Here is a 20,491-nt window from a genome sequence, read left to right as displayed (position 1 = left end):
GGCTGCCTTTTTGGCAACGTATGGGTGGATGTGGATGTGACTCTTGCAAAAGACACAGCCTTCGGTTTCTTAGCTGAACTTGAAGTATTCACTAAGTTGAGGCCAGTCCCCTAACTGCGACCTGGTCCCTCCACGTCTGGATATGGGCCCCACAGGTGGCTTCTGCACTACCTGTGCCACTAGGACCCCTTCTGTCCACCTGGGAGCTTCCTTCAATCTCTCCCTTTCAATTCGCTCTCTCTTCAGTCTTTTCTCTCTCTAGCTCTCTCTGACAGGGAGCTCCTTCTCTGCATATATTGCTCCATTCAGTTCCTCTCCCAATCTGCCTAACTTTCCCTCTTAATTAGCTCCTCCCCTACTCTACCTACCCCACCCACTCCCATCACCCATTCTTGTCCAGCCTGGGATGAGGCCTTCCTCCCCAAGGGTACACCCAGGTGCCCCGAATTAACTGGTATGGGTTGGATGTGAGTGTTAGAGTCCTGGGTAGTGCTCCCTCCTTACCTGAGAGTGGGATACCACACCTCTGGATAAGGTGCAGTACCTCTGTGGCGACTGGACCCCAGGGGCACCACATATCCATCGACAGTGACCGTCCTCCCCACCTCCAAACACAGAGTGGCGACTGAACCCGTCAATTTTGTCAAGTAAAGCCAACATTAGTTTAACGTATATTTGGGTGGGATTGGGGGCCTAAGATCATGCAACTTTGCTTCTACATATGGCACATTCATTAGTATAACCAAGGTTTGGACGCTTAAGTGATATTGGCATCTTTAAACATAAGATAAATTCTTATAAATTCCAATAAATTGCTCACCTTATGTATCCATAGCAGCAAACACTGGTGGTGTACAGATAAATCTGTGCAATCACAAAAGTTTTCTAGCTGTTCTTGGCCCTTTTCATTTTCCCGACATATAAAACATTCTTTTTCTGTAAAAAAAAAAAAAGTTATGAAAGTGCAATATGTCTCAGACTCATCTGCTTCTTATTAAAAATGAAACAGTTTGGTTGTTATTAAAAGTAATTAAAAAGTTATCTTTTCAAATTGAGAAATGCTCCAACCTGAAAATTAGAAACTTACAGAATAAAAGTTTCTGAATCTCTCTAATATTAAATAGATACAGTTGATCAAAGCTGGTGTATACGGTGTGCATTAAAGGAATAGATGTAAAAGATCTAGAGAAATACTATATTGACACGGTCCAGAAAAAATAGATTTAGAGTAACTAACTGCAAAGCACAATTCAGACAAGCCAATCAGGCATGAATTGGTAACATGCTAAACCAAGCAGATTTTCAATGGTCTGTGCTACCCACTTCTGTCCTCACATCTCTCCATACTGTCACAAGTGAGCAGACGGATCCTGCACACCACACTCCCTGTTGTGCAGTCAGATGCTGGAGTCAAGACATTCTCTGAAGCAGTGCTAGCTCATCACCCAATGAGAACAGTACTTGCAGAGAGTTTTCTTCCTTCTTCAGTTAGGAGCCATTTCTTCCTCTCCCCCTTTTACCCTAAGTCATATTGCACGACTCGTTAAAGGGTTGATTGTGACTTGTAGGATCGCTACTTCCAACAGGTGGCGCTACAGAGTTTAAGTCCTCTTTTTCTCAGTCCTCTTTTTGCATATTTAATTTCCCAGAGGAGCATTGCATGGCGAATAAGCCTACTTACCTAGACAAGCCAGCTGGTATGTCACTCTTCATAAGGAGAAACATTACCCCTTAGACCCCAGTCCAGACCCTCTCACCTAGCCAAATCAATTCTCGTGCTTCGCACTGACGAGGGCCAACAGCCCGAAACACCGTGTCTGCAAATTGAGATACTGATTTGGCTTTTATTTTAAGTCATATTGCATGACTCGTTAAAGGGTTGATTGTGACTTGTAGGATCGCTACTTACAACAGGTGGCGCTATAGAGTTTAAGTCCTCTCTTTCTCAGAAGAGCATTGCATGTTATGTCACTCTCCACAAGGAGAAACGTTACCCCTTAGACCCCAGTCCAGAGCCTCTCACCTAACCAAATCGGTTTTCATGCTTTGCACTGACGAGGGCCAATAGCCCGAAACACCGTGTCTGCGACTTGAGATACATTTATCCTAAGTCATATTGCATGACTCCTTAAAGGGTTGATTGTGACTTGTAGGATTGCTACTTCAAACAGGTGGCGCTATAGAGTTTAAGTAATTTTTCTCAGAAGAGGCAATTTGCATATTTCCTCTCCCCTTAACTGGTCATTTTCTCTGAAAGAAAACAGCTCACTTCAGTCTTGTTCAGTTGAGACGAACTTCCAGCTCATTGTGGTGTCAGGCTAAAAATCATATTATACTCTATAAAGGAGGAGAAAGAGAGAACAAAGAAAGCGAGACAAAGATCTTGCTGAGCTTTCTATCAAATGTTTAACCTTACTTTAGATTCACTTCTGCACTGCTCTACAGTTTTCTCCATGCTGCCTCATTTTTCTGTGTGCCTATTAAGGATTACTGTGCAGGAATCCATCTGTGTGTGCTGTACTGTGTAAGGAAGCCATCATAGTAGGTTGTATCCTCCCACCAGCTCAGTGTAAAATGTAGATTAAAAAAGGATTGCAGAAGAGAAAACAGGTGAAAAATCAGGATAAAAATCATGACTAGAAATATCATTATTTATTATGTTTATACACTGATTATTCTAAAATGTATTCTTCAAAGTACAGTTACCCTTTCAGTCTAAATGCTTACCCCTTCCCTCCTCGAGTGCCCTTGCATTAGTGCAGCCAGAGACTCGGTCTTCTGGTTTAAAGGCCCAGATGGAAAATAAAAAAAGCTGAGTCTGATGGCATAGGGAGGAGCAAGGCCACATATGTCTATTCATAATGTGGCCTGGGGCATGCATACTTGTGCTCATATAGCCGTCCGATCTCAGTGTCAGCAATGGAGAATACTGACAGCTCGCGCCGTGCACACTGTGAGGACTCACAAGTCTGCAGACTTTTGTGCCAATTCACCAGTCTGCAGACTTTTGTGCCAAACCTGGACAACCCCTTAAAATCAAAAGATCAAATGCCTACACTGTCCAAAGAATGACCACAAAAAAACGATCTTAAATTATACACCTGTAGAAAATTCAAGTAACCTCACCAAAAAAAAAAAAAAAAAAAAAATGCAGGTTGAGATTTCTACAGCAAGCAACCACTGAAATGAAAGAAAAAAAAAATCATGGCAGAAACAGTTATAATCCAAAAAACACATTCTGGAATGGTAAGCTCCTAAATCAGCTTCACAAATTGTATTCCTGGGGGTAAACATAAACATAAAGAGTCATTCATTTATATTGTGCACATTACATGTAAAAATATCTAAATGTATCAAAACCCAGACACAGAGTATAAACGTCTTCTGATTTATTCATCTTGTCAGTAAGGAAATCGACTATGTGCTATTATAGAGAGCATTTTACTTTCTTTATGCATAAAAAGACATTTTATAATGTAAATGTAGCCGACAGCCAATGCTGAAATCTTGGTGCAGATCTGAATTTGTCCTCAAGGTCACAAAATTGGATCATTGTTGTACATGTCGAGAACAATTTAATCTGGATATTTTTCCTTTTAATACATATTGTCTTTTCCATTAGCTTTCACCATTTTTATTTTTAGGTCAGGATTTTTCTTTACGATGAGTGAAATCATAATCTTCTGTATTGGTACAGCGGCAACAAATATTATATAAACAAGACCATAGCAATAATGCTACATTGAGAAACCTTACGTACATCAATATCCAAAACATTAAAAAAAGTTTAAAAAAATCTAAATATGAAAAATTATTAATCCTTCAAAACTTAAATGTGAATGTCTCAAATTCTTAAAGGGGTATTCACATCTCCAAGATCCTATCCCAATATGTAGTAAGTGTAATAATAATGTTAGCAAATTCCTCCAATTAGTAATGTAGTATAGTGTTTTTGACTCATTAAGTATCTTTCCTCTTGTGCAGGCATAGCCGGACCTTAGATATCCATGGTTATGACTAGTGTTGAGCGATACCTTCCGATATTTGAAAGTATCGGTATCGGATTGGATCGGCCGATATCCAAAAAATATCGGATATCGCCGATACCGATACCCGATACCAATACAAGTCAATGGGACACAAATATCGGAAGTGATCCTGGATGGTTCCCAGGGTCTGAAGGAGAGGAAACTCTCCTTCAGGCCCTGGGATCCATATTCATGTAAAAAGTAAAGAATAAAAATAAAAAATATGGATATACTCACCCTCGGACGAGCCCTGGCTGTCACCGCTGCAAGCGTCTGCCTCCGTTCCTAAGAATGCAGAGTGAAGGACCTTCGATGACGTCGCGGCTTGTGATTGGTCGTGTGACCGCTCATGTGACCGCTCACGCGACCAATCACAAGCCGCAACGTCATCGCCGGTCCTACACTCACTGCATTCTTAGGAACGGGGGCTGCCGGTTGCACCGCTGAGGTCCAGGGTCTGTCGGAGGGGTGAGTATATCCATATTTTTTATTTTTATTCTTTATTTTTTACATGAATATGGATCCCAGGGCCTGAAGGAGAGTCTCCTCTCCTCCAGACCCTGGGAGCCATACGCACCGCACACGCCTGGGAACTTATAGGAACTTCCGATTCAGATTTCCGATATCACAAAAATATCGGAACTCGGTATTGGAATTCCGATACAGCGAATATCGGCCGATACCCGATATTTGCAGTATCGGAATGCTCAACACTAGTTATGACACCTAGCAACTAACTGTCACTTTATCAGTGGCGGAACCATGGATTCCCATGGTATTGCAATGCTTGCACATGAGGAAAGATATATAGCGAATCAGAAAAAGTATACTACGTTTCTAATTAGAAGAATTTGCCAACATTATTATTATTATTTTGTATTATTATTATTACACCTACTACATATTTGGATAGAATCCTGGAGATGAGAATACCTCTTTAACCCCTTTACCCCCAAGGGTGGTTTGTATGTTAATGACAGACCACTTTTTACAATTCTGACCACTGTCACTTTATGAGTAAATAACTCTGGAATGCTTCCATGGATCCTGGAGATTCTGACATTGTTTTCTCATGACATATTGTACTTCATGACAGTGGTAAAATTTATTTGATATTACTTGCGTTTATTTGTCAAGAAAAATGGAAATTTGTCAAAAATTTTGAAAATTTAGCTATTTTCCAACTTTTGAATTTTCATGCCCTTAAATCACAGAGATATGTCACACAAAATACTTAATAAGTAACATTTCCCACATGTCTGTTTATATCAGCACAATTTTGGAACCAATATTTTTTTGTTAGGGAGTTGTAAGGGTTAAAGTTGACCATCGATTTCTCATTTTTACAACACTTTTTTTTTTTTAGGGACCACATCACATTTGAAGTCACTTTGAGGGGTCTATATGATAGAAAATACCCAAAAGTGACACCATTCTACCAACTGCACCCCTCAAGGTACGCAAAACCACATTCAAGAAGCTTATTAACCCTTCACGTGCTTCACAGGAAATTTTGGAATGTTAAAAAAAAAAATGAACATTTAACTTTTTTTCACCAAAAGATTATTTCAGATCCATTTTTTTTTATTTTCCCAAGGGTAACAGGAGAAATTCGACCCCAAAAGTTATTGTGCAATTTGTCCTGAGTACGCCGATACCCCATATGTGGGGAAGGGAAGGAGCGCCTGATTTTACTGTTATGATTTGCAGATGCCATGACCCACTGGGAGAGCCCATGAGGTGCCAAAACAGCAGAACCCCCCCATAAGTGATCCCATTTTACAAATTACACCTCTCAATGAATTCATCTAGGGGTGCAGTGATCATATTGACACCATGGGTGTGTCACAGAATTTTATACCATTGGGCAGCCATGCGGAGAGACTCTGGAGGAATGGAATGCTATTTGCCTATTCAAGTGAATGGGTCTGTGCACATGTCAGTGTGTTTCCACTGACCGTGTGTCCGTGGGCAAAACACGCTGATATGTCTGTTTTTTAATGTCAGCAGGGGGCACAAAACATCCAGCACACGTGCATATGCGCAACACACATGGATGTCATCCATGTGACACGCATCGGCACCGGGGAAGAAGCATTACAGTAAGCGCTGTTCCCCGGCAAACATGAGAGCGATGTTCAGCGCCGTGGAACAGCGCTTACTGTTGCGCTTCTTCCCTGGCGCCCGTCCTTGTGGTACTGATGCAGCACACGCATGCACACATGTGTGCCACAAGTATTACACACACGGACACTGACATCTCCAGTACCAGAAATATCAGGATGTGTGAAAGAGGCGTTATAGCAGGTTTTTATGTTTGGCTGCTGTCACACACTAAAAGACGCTTTTTATTTCAAAAAATAGTTTTTGCCTCACTGTATTTTGAGAGCTATAATTATTTCATATTTTGGCCCACAGAGTCATGTGAGGTCTTTTTTTTGTGGGACGAGTTGACGTTTTTATTGGTACCATTTTCGGGGACATGACATGTTTATATCGCTTTTGATACTGATTTTTGTGAGGCATAGTGAGCAAAAACCAGCAATTCATGAATTACTTTTGGGGGCGACGATTATACCGTTCCGCGTGTGATAAAATTGATAAGGAAGTTTTATTCTTCAGGTTAGTATGATTACAGCAATACCTCATTTATATCTTTTTTTATGTTTTGGCGCTTTTATACAATAAAAACTATTTTATATAAAAAATAATTATTTTTGGCTTTATTCTGAGAGCTATAACTTTTTTATTTTTCCAGTGATGGAGCTGTATGGGGGACTTGTTTTTACAGGACAAGAGGTTTTCAGCAGTGCCATGTTTGTTTACACCCATCTTTTTGATCGCGTGTTATTCCACTTTTTGTTTGGCGGTATGATGATAAAGCATTGCTTTTTTTCCTTTCTTTATGGTGTTCACTAAAGGGGTAAACTAGTGGGACAGTTTTATAGGGCGGGTCATTACAGATGCAGAGATACCAAATATGTGTACTTTTATTGTTTAGATTTTTTTAATGCAAATATTTATTTATTGATAGAATAAATATAGATTTTTGTATTATTTTTAAGAAATATTTTTACAATTATTTAAAACATTTTTTAACTCATTCTTACTTTTACACTGTGACCCATTATGGGACAATCATTTTGTGCTGGCTGATCGCTTCTATAGCATGCAGATCTGCAAGCTATAGAAGCTGTCAGTGCTGCAGTTTCTGCACACTAACCCAAGAGATTTCCTGACATGCACTGCGCATGACAGGAAGTTTCTCAGCTCTGGAGACCCGGATGTTGTTATGACGACATCGGGTATCTATGTCAGCGATCGGGATCCCACGGCGATCCAAAGGCAGAGGGGCTGTCAGCCCCTGTGCTGGCTCTGGAATGCTGTGATCTTGTTTGATCGCAGAGTTTCGGGGGTTAAAGTGCCAGGAGTGGAGTACCAGAAGAAATTGCATAACAATTGTTTTGGTCCATTTTGTCTGTTACCCTCGTGAAAGTAAAAAAAAGTCAAAACTCTTTGTGGGAAAAATTATTTTGTCCTGAAATTTTCATTGTTCTCATGACTTTATGTTATAAACTTCCGTGAAGCATTTGAGGGTTCAAGGTGCTAACCACATACAGTGCCTTGCAAAAGTATTCAGCTCCCTGGAACTTTTCAGCCTTTTCCCACATATCATGCTTCAAACATAAAGATACCAAATGTAAATTTTTGGTGAATAATCAACAACAAGTGGAACACAATTGTGAAGATGAATGAAATTTATTGGTTATTTTAATTTTTTTTTAAATTCAAAAACTGAAAAGTGGGGCATGCAATATTATTCGGCCCCTTTACTTTCAGTGCAGCAAACTCACTTCAGAAGTTCATTGTGGATCTCTGAATGATCCAATGTTGTCCTAAATGCCTAATGATGATAAATATAATCCACCTGTGTGTAATCAAGTATCCGTATAAATGCACCTGCTCTGTGATAGTCTCAGGGTTCTGTTTGAAGCACAGAGAGCATCATGAAGACCAAGGAACACAATAGGCAGGTCTGTGATACTGTTGTGGAGAAGTTTAAAGCCGGATTTGGATACCAAATGATTACCAAAACTTTAACCATTCCAAGGAGCACTGTGCAAGCGATCATATTGAAATGAAAGGAGTATTATACCCTGCAAATCTACCAAGACCCGGCCATCCCTCTAAACTTTCATCTCAAACAAGGTGAACACTGATCAGAGATGCAGCCAAGAGGCCCATGATCACTCTGGATGAACTGCAGAGATCTACAGCTGAGGTGGGACAGTCTGTCCATAGGACAACAATCAGTCATACACTGCACAAATCTGGCCTTTATGGAAGAGTGGCAAGAAGAAAGCCATTTCTCAAGGAAGTCCATAAAAAGTGTTATTTAAAGTTTGCAGCAAGCCACCTGGGAGACATACCAAACAAAATGGAAGAAGGCGCTTTGGTCAGATGAAACCAAAATCGAACTTTTTGGCAGCAATGCCAAACGATATGTTTGGCGTAAAGGCAACACAGCTCATCACCCTGAACACACCATCCCCACTGTCAAACATGGTGGTGGCAGCATCATGGGTTGGGCCTGCTTTTCTTCAGCAGGGACAGGGAAGATGGTTAAAATTGATGGGAAGATGGATGGAGCCAAATACAGGACCATTCTTGAAGAAAACCTGTTGGAGTCTGCAAAAGACCTGAGACTGGGACGGAGATTTGTCTTCCAACAAGACAATGAACCCAAACATAAAACAAAATCTATAATGGAATGGTTCACAAATAAACATATCCAAGTGTTAGAATGGCCAAGGCAAAGTCCAGAGCTCAATCCAATCGAGAATCTGTGGAAAGAGCTGAAAACTGCTGTTCACAAACAATCTCTATCAAACCCCACTGAGCTCGAGCTGTTTGCCAAGGAAGAAAGGGCAAGAATTTCAGTCTCTCGATGTACAAAATTTATAGAGACATACCCCAAGCGACTTGCAGCTGTAATCGCAGCAAAATGTGGCGTAACAAAGTATTAAGTTAAAGGGGCTGAATAATATTGCACGCCCCACTTTTCAGTTTCTGAATTTCCCCAAAAATGTAAAATAACCAATAAATTTTGTTCAACTTTAAAATTGTGTTCCACTTGTTGATTCTTCACCAAAAATTTGGTATAAGGTTAAAAAGTTCCAAGGAGCCGAATACTTTTGCAAGGCACTGCGCATACATTCATTGAGGTGTCTAGTTCCAGAAACAGGGTCACTTGTGAATGGGAATTTTTTTTTTTAATTGTCACTTCTCAAACTTCTGTGAAGCACCAGGGAATTCAAGGGGCTCACCACACATTTAAATAAGTTCCCTGCGAGGTCTAGTCTCCAAAATGATGTCAGTTAAGAGCGGTTTATACTGTTTAGGCACATCAGGAACTTTGCAAGCTTGACATGGCTTCCGCTAATTATTCCAGTAAATTTTACATTCAAAAAGTCAAATGTCCCTCCTTCCTTCCAACCCCTGCACCACACCCAAAGAGTGGTTTTCCCCCCACATATTGAGTATCGGCATGATCAAGTATCAATTGCTCAGCAAATTTTCACCTCAATTTTGTCCTGTTACTTTTTGCAAAAAAAAATTGGGTTTAAGGTAAAATTTATGTGAAAAAAAAGTTAAAATGTTCGTTATTTTCTTCCACATTCCCTGAAGGGTTAATAAACTTCTTAAATGTGATTTTTAGCACCTTGAGGGATGCAGTAATGGGCTTTCTTTTGGGTATTTTCTGCTATATAGACTGCTTAAAGTCACTTCAAATATTCAAATGTAATCTGGTCCTTAAAAAAATTGTTTCGTAAATTTTGTTGGAAAAATTAGAAACCACTGGTCAACTTTTAACCCTTATGTCTTCCCATATAAAAAAAATTATGTTTCAAAAATGGTACTGGTGTAAAGTAGACATGTGGAAAAAGTTATTAACTGTTCTGTGTGACATAACTGTCAGATGTAAAGGCATAAAAATTAAAAGTTGGAAATTTGCAAAATTTTCACCAAATTTACATTTTACTTTCTTCACAAATAAATTCAAGTCATATCAAAGAAATCCATTACCATGAAGTACAATATATTACGAAAAAATAAAATCAGTGGGATCTGTTGAAGCTTTCCAGAGTTATTACCACTTAAAGTGACACTGGTCAGAATTGTAAAATTTTGTCTGGACATGATGGTACCAACAGGCTTGGGTGGGTTAAAGGGTTAATTTAAAATTAGCTGTTTAGACTGATTCTCAAGGAGTTCTATGTCACACCCATAGATCTTAACAGCACATTTACATATTGATAAACACATGAATTTCTTTGGAATAGGACATCGGATCGCAGAACTCAAAGTATTTTTTTCAGCTTCCTATGACTTGCATACCCATATAGATAGCTTAGAAAGGATGAGCCTACAGACAAATTCCCTTTGCACCTTTTCACATCAAAACAAAATATGATGATATTCAAGATGGACTTTTATATTTGCATCAGATATTAACATCACATTCCGTGTCTGTTTTTTGCCAAGTTAGTAAAGCTATGTTCCCACGATGAGCTTCTGGAGAGTTTTTAATGATGATCATTTTTTTGCAACCTAAGCAAAATAGGTAACTTGCATTTTTTTGAAAATATGGAGGGTAAAAAAAAAAACCAAACACAGACACCTCATTGCGGGAACATTGTCTAATACAATTTATTTAAAAGTGAACAGTCCAAAAATTGTTGTTAGAAATCAACAAGGGATTCAAGGCAGCTGGCTCAGATGTACTCACCATTTGGTAAGCATGGTCATAAGCACTAAAGGGCACTCAGGAATTTTGTTAAGATCCACTCTTTTTAGTCCCTTCTCTCACTTTGGAAAAAGTTAATATCCTTGGAAGAAAGCCAGCCTGCGCTCTTTAGAACTCATACACTGCCAGAATCCGAAAGTTACACAAGTGTTAAAAGCAAATATTGAAGTCAGAAGAGTGCTCTCTCTCGACTTTGCATTTGTAGCTTTTCCATTTATGAAAAAGAGGCTTTTAAATGAACTATATCTGATGTGCTTAAAACAAGGGTAGAAGAGATAAAAGGAATATGAGAAGGTAAAACCCTTCTTATATAGTGAAGATTTATGTCAATTAATTCACTGCTTACAAATTCAGGTAATTTTTAACATCTGGAAAGGACTTACTGTAAGCACTAACCGAATAACCCATTAGAACATTTGCAGATAGATTTGTCTTAAATTACTTTATTGGATTTTGCATTAGTATTTTTGTTACATGTTGGCTACATTTGAATATGTGTTAAATTCTAAGTGCTTATATTAAAGAATAAACTTTTGCCAAAGAAGAAATGGTTTGAGTTTGACAGAAATATTGCATGGCTATTGATTTAGAAGTGCAAACATATTTGCCAAGCATTAAAACAGAGGAAACACATAAGTGAAGAGGAGCAATAATAGAGACATTTTCAATATTGTACACTTTGCTTGATACAAGTTTGCTTTAAATACATCACTAAAATGACACCACTGCCAATATTGTGTTAATATCCAAAGCCATGTATTGACCCACCCACCTCCACTTTCAGTTCAAGATTTTTAAACTAAATTTAGTTTAGGCTCTGTTCACCTGTCTAATTTTATTTCATCTGTAGCGGATCCATTATTTAAGAAAAAAAAATTAAGGTTTTTATGTCAAACAGTCTATAAAAACAGACAACACATGGATGGCATCTGAGTGCTGTTGGCTCCTCCTTCATTGACCTCTCGATGCAAGGCTTCCATGCACACAGCTGAACCCACCGACAATGATACGTTTGGCCAAAAGTCTTATGTATGGAGTGTGCCTGTCAGTAGAGTGACGATTGTTCCTCCATCATTGAACTATAGACTTAAGGATCCCATACACACAACTGAACCCACCGACAATGATATGTTTGGCCAACAGTGTTATGTATTGGGTTTGCTTGTCAGAAGAGATGTTGATTGCTCATGTCTGACTTCGGACTGCCAATCTCATTGTTGTCATGGGGATATGACGCTGGCTGATGAGTCAGTCCGTGGCTATCTTATAGAGAACACAGAAATGCTTAGCTGAATGACTATGTATGGGAGAGTATCAAAAAAGGATAGTCAGGCCGCACCCTAAAATAACAACGTCTCTATGGACAATAGGGTACCCGTCCACACCAGGGGATCCATCCCAGTATATAAATCCAAATGTAGATAAAAAACGGACAGCACCACAGCAATTGTGACAGAATAGCTTACGTGTTTATTCTGCCATCTATGTATGGGAGAATCGTCCATAAGCCGAATAATTTGCCGAAGCATCTTTTAGTCGTCAGCCATCTAATGTGCGTGGTCACCTTTATATTGGAGAGTTTTATCTGAAATTCTGATCATAATTGGACAGTCTTCATGATTAAGTGCAGGCCAATCAGGCTGCAATAATATATGGACATGTGAACAGCCCCCAAGACTGTAATAGGTGCGAATTCTATCCTAGAAAATCATGGTTAGAATTCATACAGGAAAAGCAATGACATGAATGAGGCCTAATGGATCAGTCTTTATGTTTGTTTAGTTTTTTTTTCTTTAGGGGGGAGGGGGTCTCTAAACATCTATGATGTTATGGCTACATTAATTGACATCCATTCAACATCTTATTTCCTTCTTTGACTCCAAACAAAAATAACCGCTAGACATAAAATAAAACATTACAATATTCTGAAATGTATTCATGAAGGCAATTCTAAGGTCATGTTCACATGTGGTTGTTTGCCACTGCAGATTCCACAACCAAAAGTCCATGAAAATTTTACATTAATGTTTATGACTCTGAGGATCAGATTTGGCAACATATGTAGAATATGTAGCCATATTTTTTTTCTCATCCTGGACAGTAAATTTAAGGCATTCAGATGTCTTATTTCTCAATCAGTCATTAGGCCTTATTCAGTATTTTAATCAGTATTTGCAAGCCAAAACCAGGAGTGGGACAATTAGAGGAAAAGTATAAGAGAAACATGTCACCATTTCTGTATTTATCACCCACCCCTGGTTTTGGTAAATACTGAGGTAAAATACTGAACGTTTGAATAAGGCCTAAGGATTCACTCACACTAGCATATAAATAATCTGTCCCGTTCTCATTCAGAAGAGTGGAATGATATTTTTTCACTTGTCGCGATTTTTTTTCCTTGCAACCATCAGAATTTGGTGTGAATTTTTTTTCTCATGCCGAATACAACCGAGGGAAAAAAAAAATACCAGATCTGCATTGCCTAATTGAATAACACTGATCTGAGTGTAATCTGATTTTTTTCTCTTCTGATTGCATTTGTCGGATTTATACACAATGGGAGTGAACCCTTACTCACATGTGTTCTACACTCTTTTCCCAAAATGAACACATACCCATTATACTCTATGGACATGTTTACATGACCAATTGTCCACAAAAAATTAAAATAATAATAAAAAAATCACACATTTATGTGCGAGTACTATTTTTTTTTTTTTTTTTTTTAAGCTTATGAGAAAAATAGATGCCACAATAATGATAAAAAAAACCCAGATGTGGAAGCATACAGGTAGGAGTTGTGTAACTCTCACGCAGGCCTTTTCCTTGTGGATAGTGTTCTGGCTTATGGTGTGAGCTCGGACAACATGTAAGGGCAGGGAAACATTCATGAGGTTCAAGGGCCATTCCCATTAGGGTATGTGTCCACATGCCGTTTTACATCCGGAATAGCAGCGGATTGAACGCTGCATGGAGTCGCAGTGTTCAATCCGCAGGGTCCAGATGTTACAGCATAATGGAGGGGATTTTATGAAATCCCGTCTCCACTATGCGTGGTAACACGCACCCGGCAACCCTGCGATTACGGACATGTGGAGTGTCTTTTTAGATTGCAGCATGTCCGTTTACCTTGCGGCACTGCTGCGCCACTGCAAGGTAAGTCACAGGGCCCTATGTATGGGGTGCAATGATGCCGGATGTGTGCAATGAACACATCCGGCATCATCGCGTCTTCAGAAGGGGGCGGAGCTTTGGGCGGAGCAAGATTGCCGCTCCTTCCAAACCGCCGGCTATCCTGAAAGTGGACACATACCCTTAGATAGCAGTGAACAAACAGTGGTTCTGCCGATTATTCTGCTGGCAGTCCCACTGGAGAGGCCAGTGGATGAATGCGCCTGTATGCCCTATGAGAAAGCCATTACCAGACATGTTTGGCAATAGCTTGTCTCCAGAAGACAGTATGATTGGCAGTTCAAAAAACTGTACTTGCCTGATCAATATTTTCCCCCAACAATAAAAAGTCTAGGGCCTCATACAAATTCGGCTTTGGGCAAAACCTACCAATGTCTATGGGTGCCGTTGATATCGGTATATTCAGCAAAAGTTCAATGGGTAGTAGTAGGAAATAATGAATGAGTAATACATTTCTCTTTTTTTGTTAATTATAGCAACTATTTCTCTTCATATTGGCAAGGCAAACTTCTTGTCACTAGGTAATATTGTCATGTTGTTAACTGTATAAAAATAAAAAGCTAATAGAAATTAGACTTGAAGAAAAAGTAAAAATAAATGTTAGGCCACGGCAGGGGTGTAACTACAACAGGTGCAGGGGTTGCAATTGCACCCGGGCCCTGGAGCCTAGGGGGACCTAAAAGTCCCTTTGGCCTATAGAAAAAGACTGTTGCTATTAAAGATTTAAAATATTTGGGGGTCCCGTTGGAGCTTTCACATCAGGGCCCATGAGTTTCAAGTTACGCCACTGGGCCACGTTGAGTATTTGGTGAATTTTTTACCTCAGTATTTGTAAGACAAAATCAGAATTGGAACAATCAGAGGAAAAGTATAATAGAAACACGTCGCCACTTCAGCATTTTTTCACTCACTCCTGGTTTTGGCTTACAAATACTGAGTTAAAATACTAACCAAATACTCAATGTGTGCACGTGGCCTTAAGGCCCCGTCACACATAGCGAGATCGCTAGCGAGATCGCTGCTGAGTCACAAGTTTTGTGACGCAACAGCGACCTCAGTAGCGATCTCGCTATGTGTGACACGTACCAGCGATCAGGCCCCTGCTGTGAGATCACTGGTCGTGTCGGAATGGCCTGGACCTTTTTTTGGTCGTTGAGGTCCCGCTGACATCGCTGAATCAGTGTGTGTGACACCGATCCAGCGATGTCTTCACTGGTAACCAGGGTAAACATCGGGTTACTAAGCGCAGGGCCGCGCTTAGTAACCCGATGTTTACCCTGGTTACCAGTGTAAATGTAAAAAAAACCAAACACTACATACTCACCATCTGATGTCCGTCAGGTCCCTTGCCGTCCGCTTCCTGCTCTGACTGAGTGCCGCCGTACAGTGAGAGCACAGCACAGCAGGGCCGCGCTTAGTAACCCGATGTTTACCCTGGTTACCCGGGTGCTGCAGGGGGACTTCGGCATCGTTGAAGACAGTTTCAACGATGCCGAAGTCGTTCCCCTGATCGTTGGTCGCTGGAGAGAGCTGTCTGTGTGACAGCTCCCCAGCGACCACACAACGACTTACCAACGATCACGGCCAGGTCGTATCGCTGGTCGTGATCGTTGGTAAATCGCTATGTGAGACGGGGCCTTTAGGGAGTAGAAGATTAGCAGATCACATAAATTTTCCCAGGAAATTCAATTCACAGAAGTTATTCTCCACAAATTGAATATCCCTCATTATGCTCTTGGGTTTCTCTCAACTCAACTCAAGAGCATAAAAAAAATAGAGAAAAACATTTTTATTTTTTTTAAATTCACCTCTCAGGCCCCTCCACGAGCGCTGATTCATGAAGACCTCTTCACACTAGACCAGGACAGTTTTGTACAAGAGCATGTAAGATCACCATGTGCACTATTGACTATGTGAACATGAATGGAAACATCCTGGGCCTCATCAGAGGCTGGAATTCAGCGCTCAACAGCAGTCTTAAGAAGGACCGGTTAAATGACAGTGATGAGTTGTGGGGCCAAAGAGGTGAGCGTAATGAGAGTATAAGAATTTTTTTAGCCTTTTGACAGACCTTATTAATTCAGTAAAATTGCAGGCAGCAGCCACCACGTTGCTAATTCTGAATGGATGCAAATTACACCCAAAAATCTGTATTTTGTCACATACAGATTTGTGTAATATTCTTGTAGAATTAACGTATATATATATATATATATATATATATATATATATATATATACACTGTCACACATGATGCAAATAGTGTATAAGGCAATAAGGCAATGTTCACATGTCCAGTAATGATCCGATAGAATGGATCCCCACCAACAATCCATTGAAAAAAAAAAAGTTGTGCCGACAATGGATTCATTTTTTTTTTAATATATTAAAGTCTATGGACAACAGATTCATTAACTAATGGATTACAATTATCCATCTGTTGTCTTCCATTTCTAACTGATCCAGTGTGCAAAAAAAATAAATAAAGATCTGTTAGAAATGGGAGAACAGATGGCTCATTAAAAGATCTATTGTCCATAGACTTTTTTTTCCCCAGCATTACAAACATACTAAAAAGTTGTGCTTGCACAACGTTTTCGCCAACGGATTGCTGCTGAATCATTACTGTACATGTGAACAAAGCCTAACTCCCACTTCTTCATAAGCTAATGATCACTTGTTAGGTATCTCGACAAAGTTAAATTTGGTTGTTCACTAACTGGCATCCTATTCTTAAAATCTTTAATCTTAAGGCCCCGTCTCACATAGCGATTTACCAACGATCACGACCAGCGATATGACCTGGCCGTGATCGTTGGTAAGTCGCTGTGTGGTTGCTGGGGAGCTGTCACACAGACAGCTCTCTCCAGCGACCAACGATCAGGGGAACGACTTCGGCATCGTTGAAACTGTCTTCAACGATGCCGAAGTCCCCCTGCAGCACCCGGGTAACCAGGGTAAACATCGGGTTACTAAGCGCAGGGCCGCGCTTAGTAACCCGATGTTTACCCTGGTTACCAAAAAAAACAAACAGTACATACTCGCCTTTCGGTGTCCGTCAGGTCCCTTGCCGTCTGCTTCCTGCTCTGAGTGCCGGCCGGAAAGTGAGAGCAGATCACAGAGGTGACGTCACCGCTGCACTCTGCTCTCACTGTACGGCGGCTCAGTAAGAGCAGGAAGCAGACGGCAAGGGACCTGACGGACATCAGATGGTGAGTATGTACTGTTTTTTTTTTTTGGTAACCAGGGTAAACATCGGGTTACTAAGCGCGGCCCTGCGCTTAGTAACCCGATGTTTACCCTGGTTACCAGTGAAGACATCGCTGGATTGGTGTCACACACACCGATTCAGCGATGTCAGCGGGACCTCTACGACCAAAAAAAGGTCCAGGCCATTCCGACACGACCAGCGATCTCGCAGCAGGGGCCTGATCGCTGGTACGTGTCACACATAGCGAGATCGCTACTGAGGTCGCTGTTGCGTCACAAAACTTGTGACTCAGCAGCGATCTCGCTAGCGATCTCGCTATGTGAGACGGGGCCTTTAAAGTATACTACATATTATGTCATGTAACCATTGCAATCTTTCAGTATTTTTTAAGTGCACAGATCCAAAGATAGAATAGGGGTGAGGGGTGGGATCTTTAGTAGGCCCCTAGCTGTCATGGCTACCCATCAGATACCAGTGAACATTTTGCTGTCACTTAGGTCTCGTTCACACAACCTTATTTTTGCTGTCCGTAGAAGAATGGACTACACAAACATGAAAAAAATATATATCATTTTATCATCAACTAAATCAAGTTCTAGTCCTCTTCCTCTCTGAAGAGACAATTTGCATATTTCCCAGAGGAGCATTGCGGCTTTAAGTCTCCTCACCTCGACATGCTTAACATGTCACTCTCCGCAAGGAGAAATGATACTTCTTGGATCCCGGTCAGAGACCTTTCGATTAGCCAAACTAGATCTCCACTTTGCACTGACGAGGGGCAGTACCCCGAAACACAGTTTCTGCAAATTGAGATTCTGGTTTGGATATTATCCTAAGTCATGTGACAAGGCTCGTTAAAGGGTTGACATTGACTGTTAGGATTGCTACTTCCAATAGGTGTCACTAGAGTTCTAGTCCTCTTCCTCTCTGAAGAGACAATTTGCATCATCAGCTAAAGAAATTGCATACAAACTGTATACGGATGGCAATTGAGAAAAAAAAATTGTTGGGTTTTCTGGATGAAACTGATGATTTTTAAATAGTTGTGTGAACCAGGCCTTAAAGATTGTCAGCAGTGTTCAAGTGTTTAGATAACAGCGATCCGAGCGAACTCTGGTTGATGCACTTAGAAGCAGATGCCAGCTGTGTAACAAAGCCAGCAACTGCCGTGTATGGTGCAGGATCTATGCCTGCTCCATACACATGTACCTGACATCTGGTCAGGAATAGTGTTGAGCGATACCTTCCGATATTCAAAAGTATCGGTATCGGATTGGATCGGCCGATATCCCAAAAATATCAGATATCGCCGATACCGATACCCGATACCAATACAAGTCAATGGGACACAAATATCGGAAGGTATCCTGGATTGTTGCCAGGGTCTGAAGGAGAGGAAACTCTCCTTCAGGCCCTGGGATCCATATTCATGTAAAAAATAAAGAATAAAAATAAAAAATATGGATATACTCACCCCTCCGACGGACCCTGGACCTTAGCGGTGCAACCGGCAGCCTCCGTTCCTAAGAATGCAGTGAGTGAAGGACCTTCGATGACGTCACGGTCACGTGAGCGGTCACATGAGCGGTAACGTGACCAATCACAAGACCGCGACGTCATCGCAGGTCCTGTACACTCACTGCATTCTTAGGAACGGAGGCTGCCGGTTGCACCGCTAAGGTCCAGGGTCCGTCGGAGGGGTGAGTATATCCATATTTTTTATTTTTATTCTTTATTTTTTACATGAATATGGATCCCAGGGCCTGAAGGAGAGTCTCCTCTCCTCCAGACCCTGGGAACCATACACTGGGAACTTCCAATTCCAATTTCCGATATCACAAAAATATCGGAACTCGGTATCGGAATTCCGATACCACAAATATCGGCCGATACCCGATACTTGCGGTATCGGAATGCTGAACACTAGTCAGGAATGGATTAAGATAAATTTAAATTTGATATTAAAAACGATGCCAGTAAATTGGATTGCTGCCTTCTATTATATGCATTGATCCTAGTCCATAAAGCATAAAAGGAGACTAAACTAGTGATAGCTGGGATTTTTTTTTTATGAAATTTAACTTTTGGAAACTCACGTACTGAAAATATGACCATCCGAACAAGGCCCTATTAACTTACGTGCTAAAATACAGTAGGACGGTCTGTGTAACTAGACATATTGAAATCTATATAGCTATAGTTGTCTATGCGATTTACATACGTGCAGATTACAAAAATGTCACCTTTTCTCATGCAGGAAAGATATACCGTATATCTTGGTACCATGTTAGCCAGTAGATAGAAAAATGTTTAGAATTGAGAGTCCTCAGTGGTTGATACCTTTTAATGGCTAACTAAAAAGATGGTAACAAATTGCAAGCTTTCGAGACTACACAGGTCTCTTCATCAGGCTCCGTCACTAAGGGGTTAAATATGTGATTTTTCAGAATTTGCATTAGTCTATGCCTGATGAAGAGACCTGTGTAGTCTCAAAAGCTTGCAATTTGTTACCATCTTTTTAGTTAGCCATTAAAAGGTACCTTTTCTCATGTTAACTTAAAAGATCACCATGTAGTAAAAGTAAAAACTGAAAAGAAAGCAAAATGCAATTCTGAATAATATTTACTGAAAATAATTACCTGTATGAGTAGCAGGAGTAGATTCTGAGTCTGAGGTCACAGTAATAAAAACAAAATCATTATCCATTTCCCTTTGTCAGCAGCTAGATGTGCCAGATTATATGTGTGACGGGTAACTTCAGAAACTTCCCCAAAATCCAAATGAAAGTTTTCCTTCTAAGGGTTTGTCAGATTCAGACAGGAAACCTCCCGAGCAGAGTACATTAAGCTCCATACATATTGCTATCATTAGTCCTTTGTTTTGTGACTTTCCTCCTGTCCTGATCTATTACCAGCTGATATTTGCTTATGTCGGAAGTAAAAAGCTCAATCAGTGGGAGGGGCCCGGAGCAGCTGACTAAACTGAAAGTGAAAGTTGTACACAGCCAGTAGTTGTAAAAGTGCATCTGACTTATGAGAAAGTACTGAACAAATGGTACATTGCTGTGCAGTATGTATGGTTGACTACCAACACAATCTCGGCCAACACTCCTTTGCTGTTTTCCGCATTCTTCCAAATTTTGCAATTGCAAAAAAATCTAACTTTGTTAAATTTTTAATCACTTTCAATTATTTGCGCATCAACCAGCCTGTACTCAAGTGGTAGCATTTAATACATTTAGGTTGGTTTAAC

The 20,491-nt window shown here is 40.4% G+C and overlaps 1 protein-coding gene across 2 annotated transcripts in view; it reads right to left on the bottom strand.

Annotated features, from left to right (window-relative positions):
- LOC143788547 (uncharacterized) overlaps positions 1–20,177 on the bottom strand; it is a 690,635-nt gene extending 670,458 nt beyond the window's left edge. For both annotated transcript variants that reach the window (XM_077278284.1, XM_077278285.1), the window contains exons 1-2: positions 19,879–20,177; positions 821–936 (exon numbers count right to left, since the gene is read on the bottom strand). In XM_077278284.1, coding sequence (XP_077134399.1) covers positions 821–936; positions 19,879–19,945 — 183 coding nt within the window. In that variant the 5' untranslated portion in view covers positions 19,946–20,177. The remainder of the gene's footprint in view (positions 1–820; positions 937–19,878) is intronic.
- Positions 20,178–20,491: the final 314 nt, after the last annotated feature.

Source organism: Ranitomeya variabilis, chromosome 8, assembly GCF_051348905.1.
Source record: "Ranitomeya variabilis isolate aRanVar5 chromosome 8, aRanVar5.hap1, whole genome shotgun sequence".
In the NCBI taxonomy this organism is placed as follows: Eukaryota; Metazoa; Chordata; class Amphibia; order Anura; family Dendrobatidae; genus Ranitomeya; species Ranitomeya variabilis.
The sequence above is the reverse complement of the archived record's forward strand: the minus strand, read 5'-3'. Positions and strand labels throughout refer to the sequence as shown.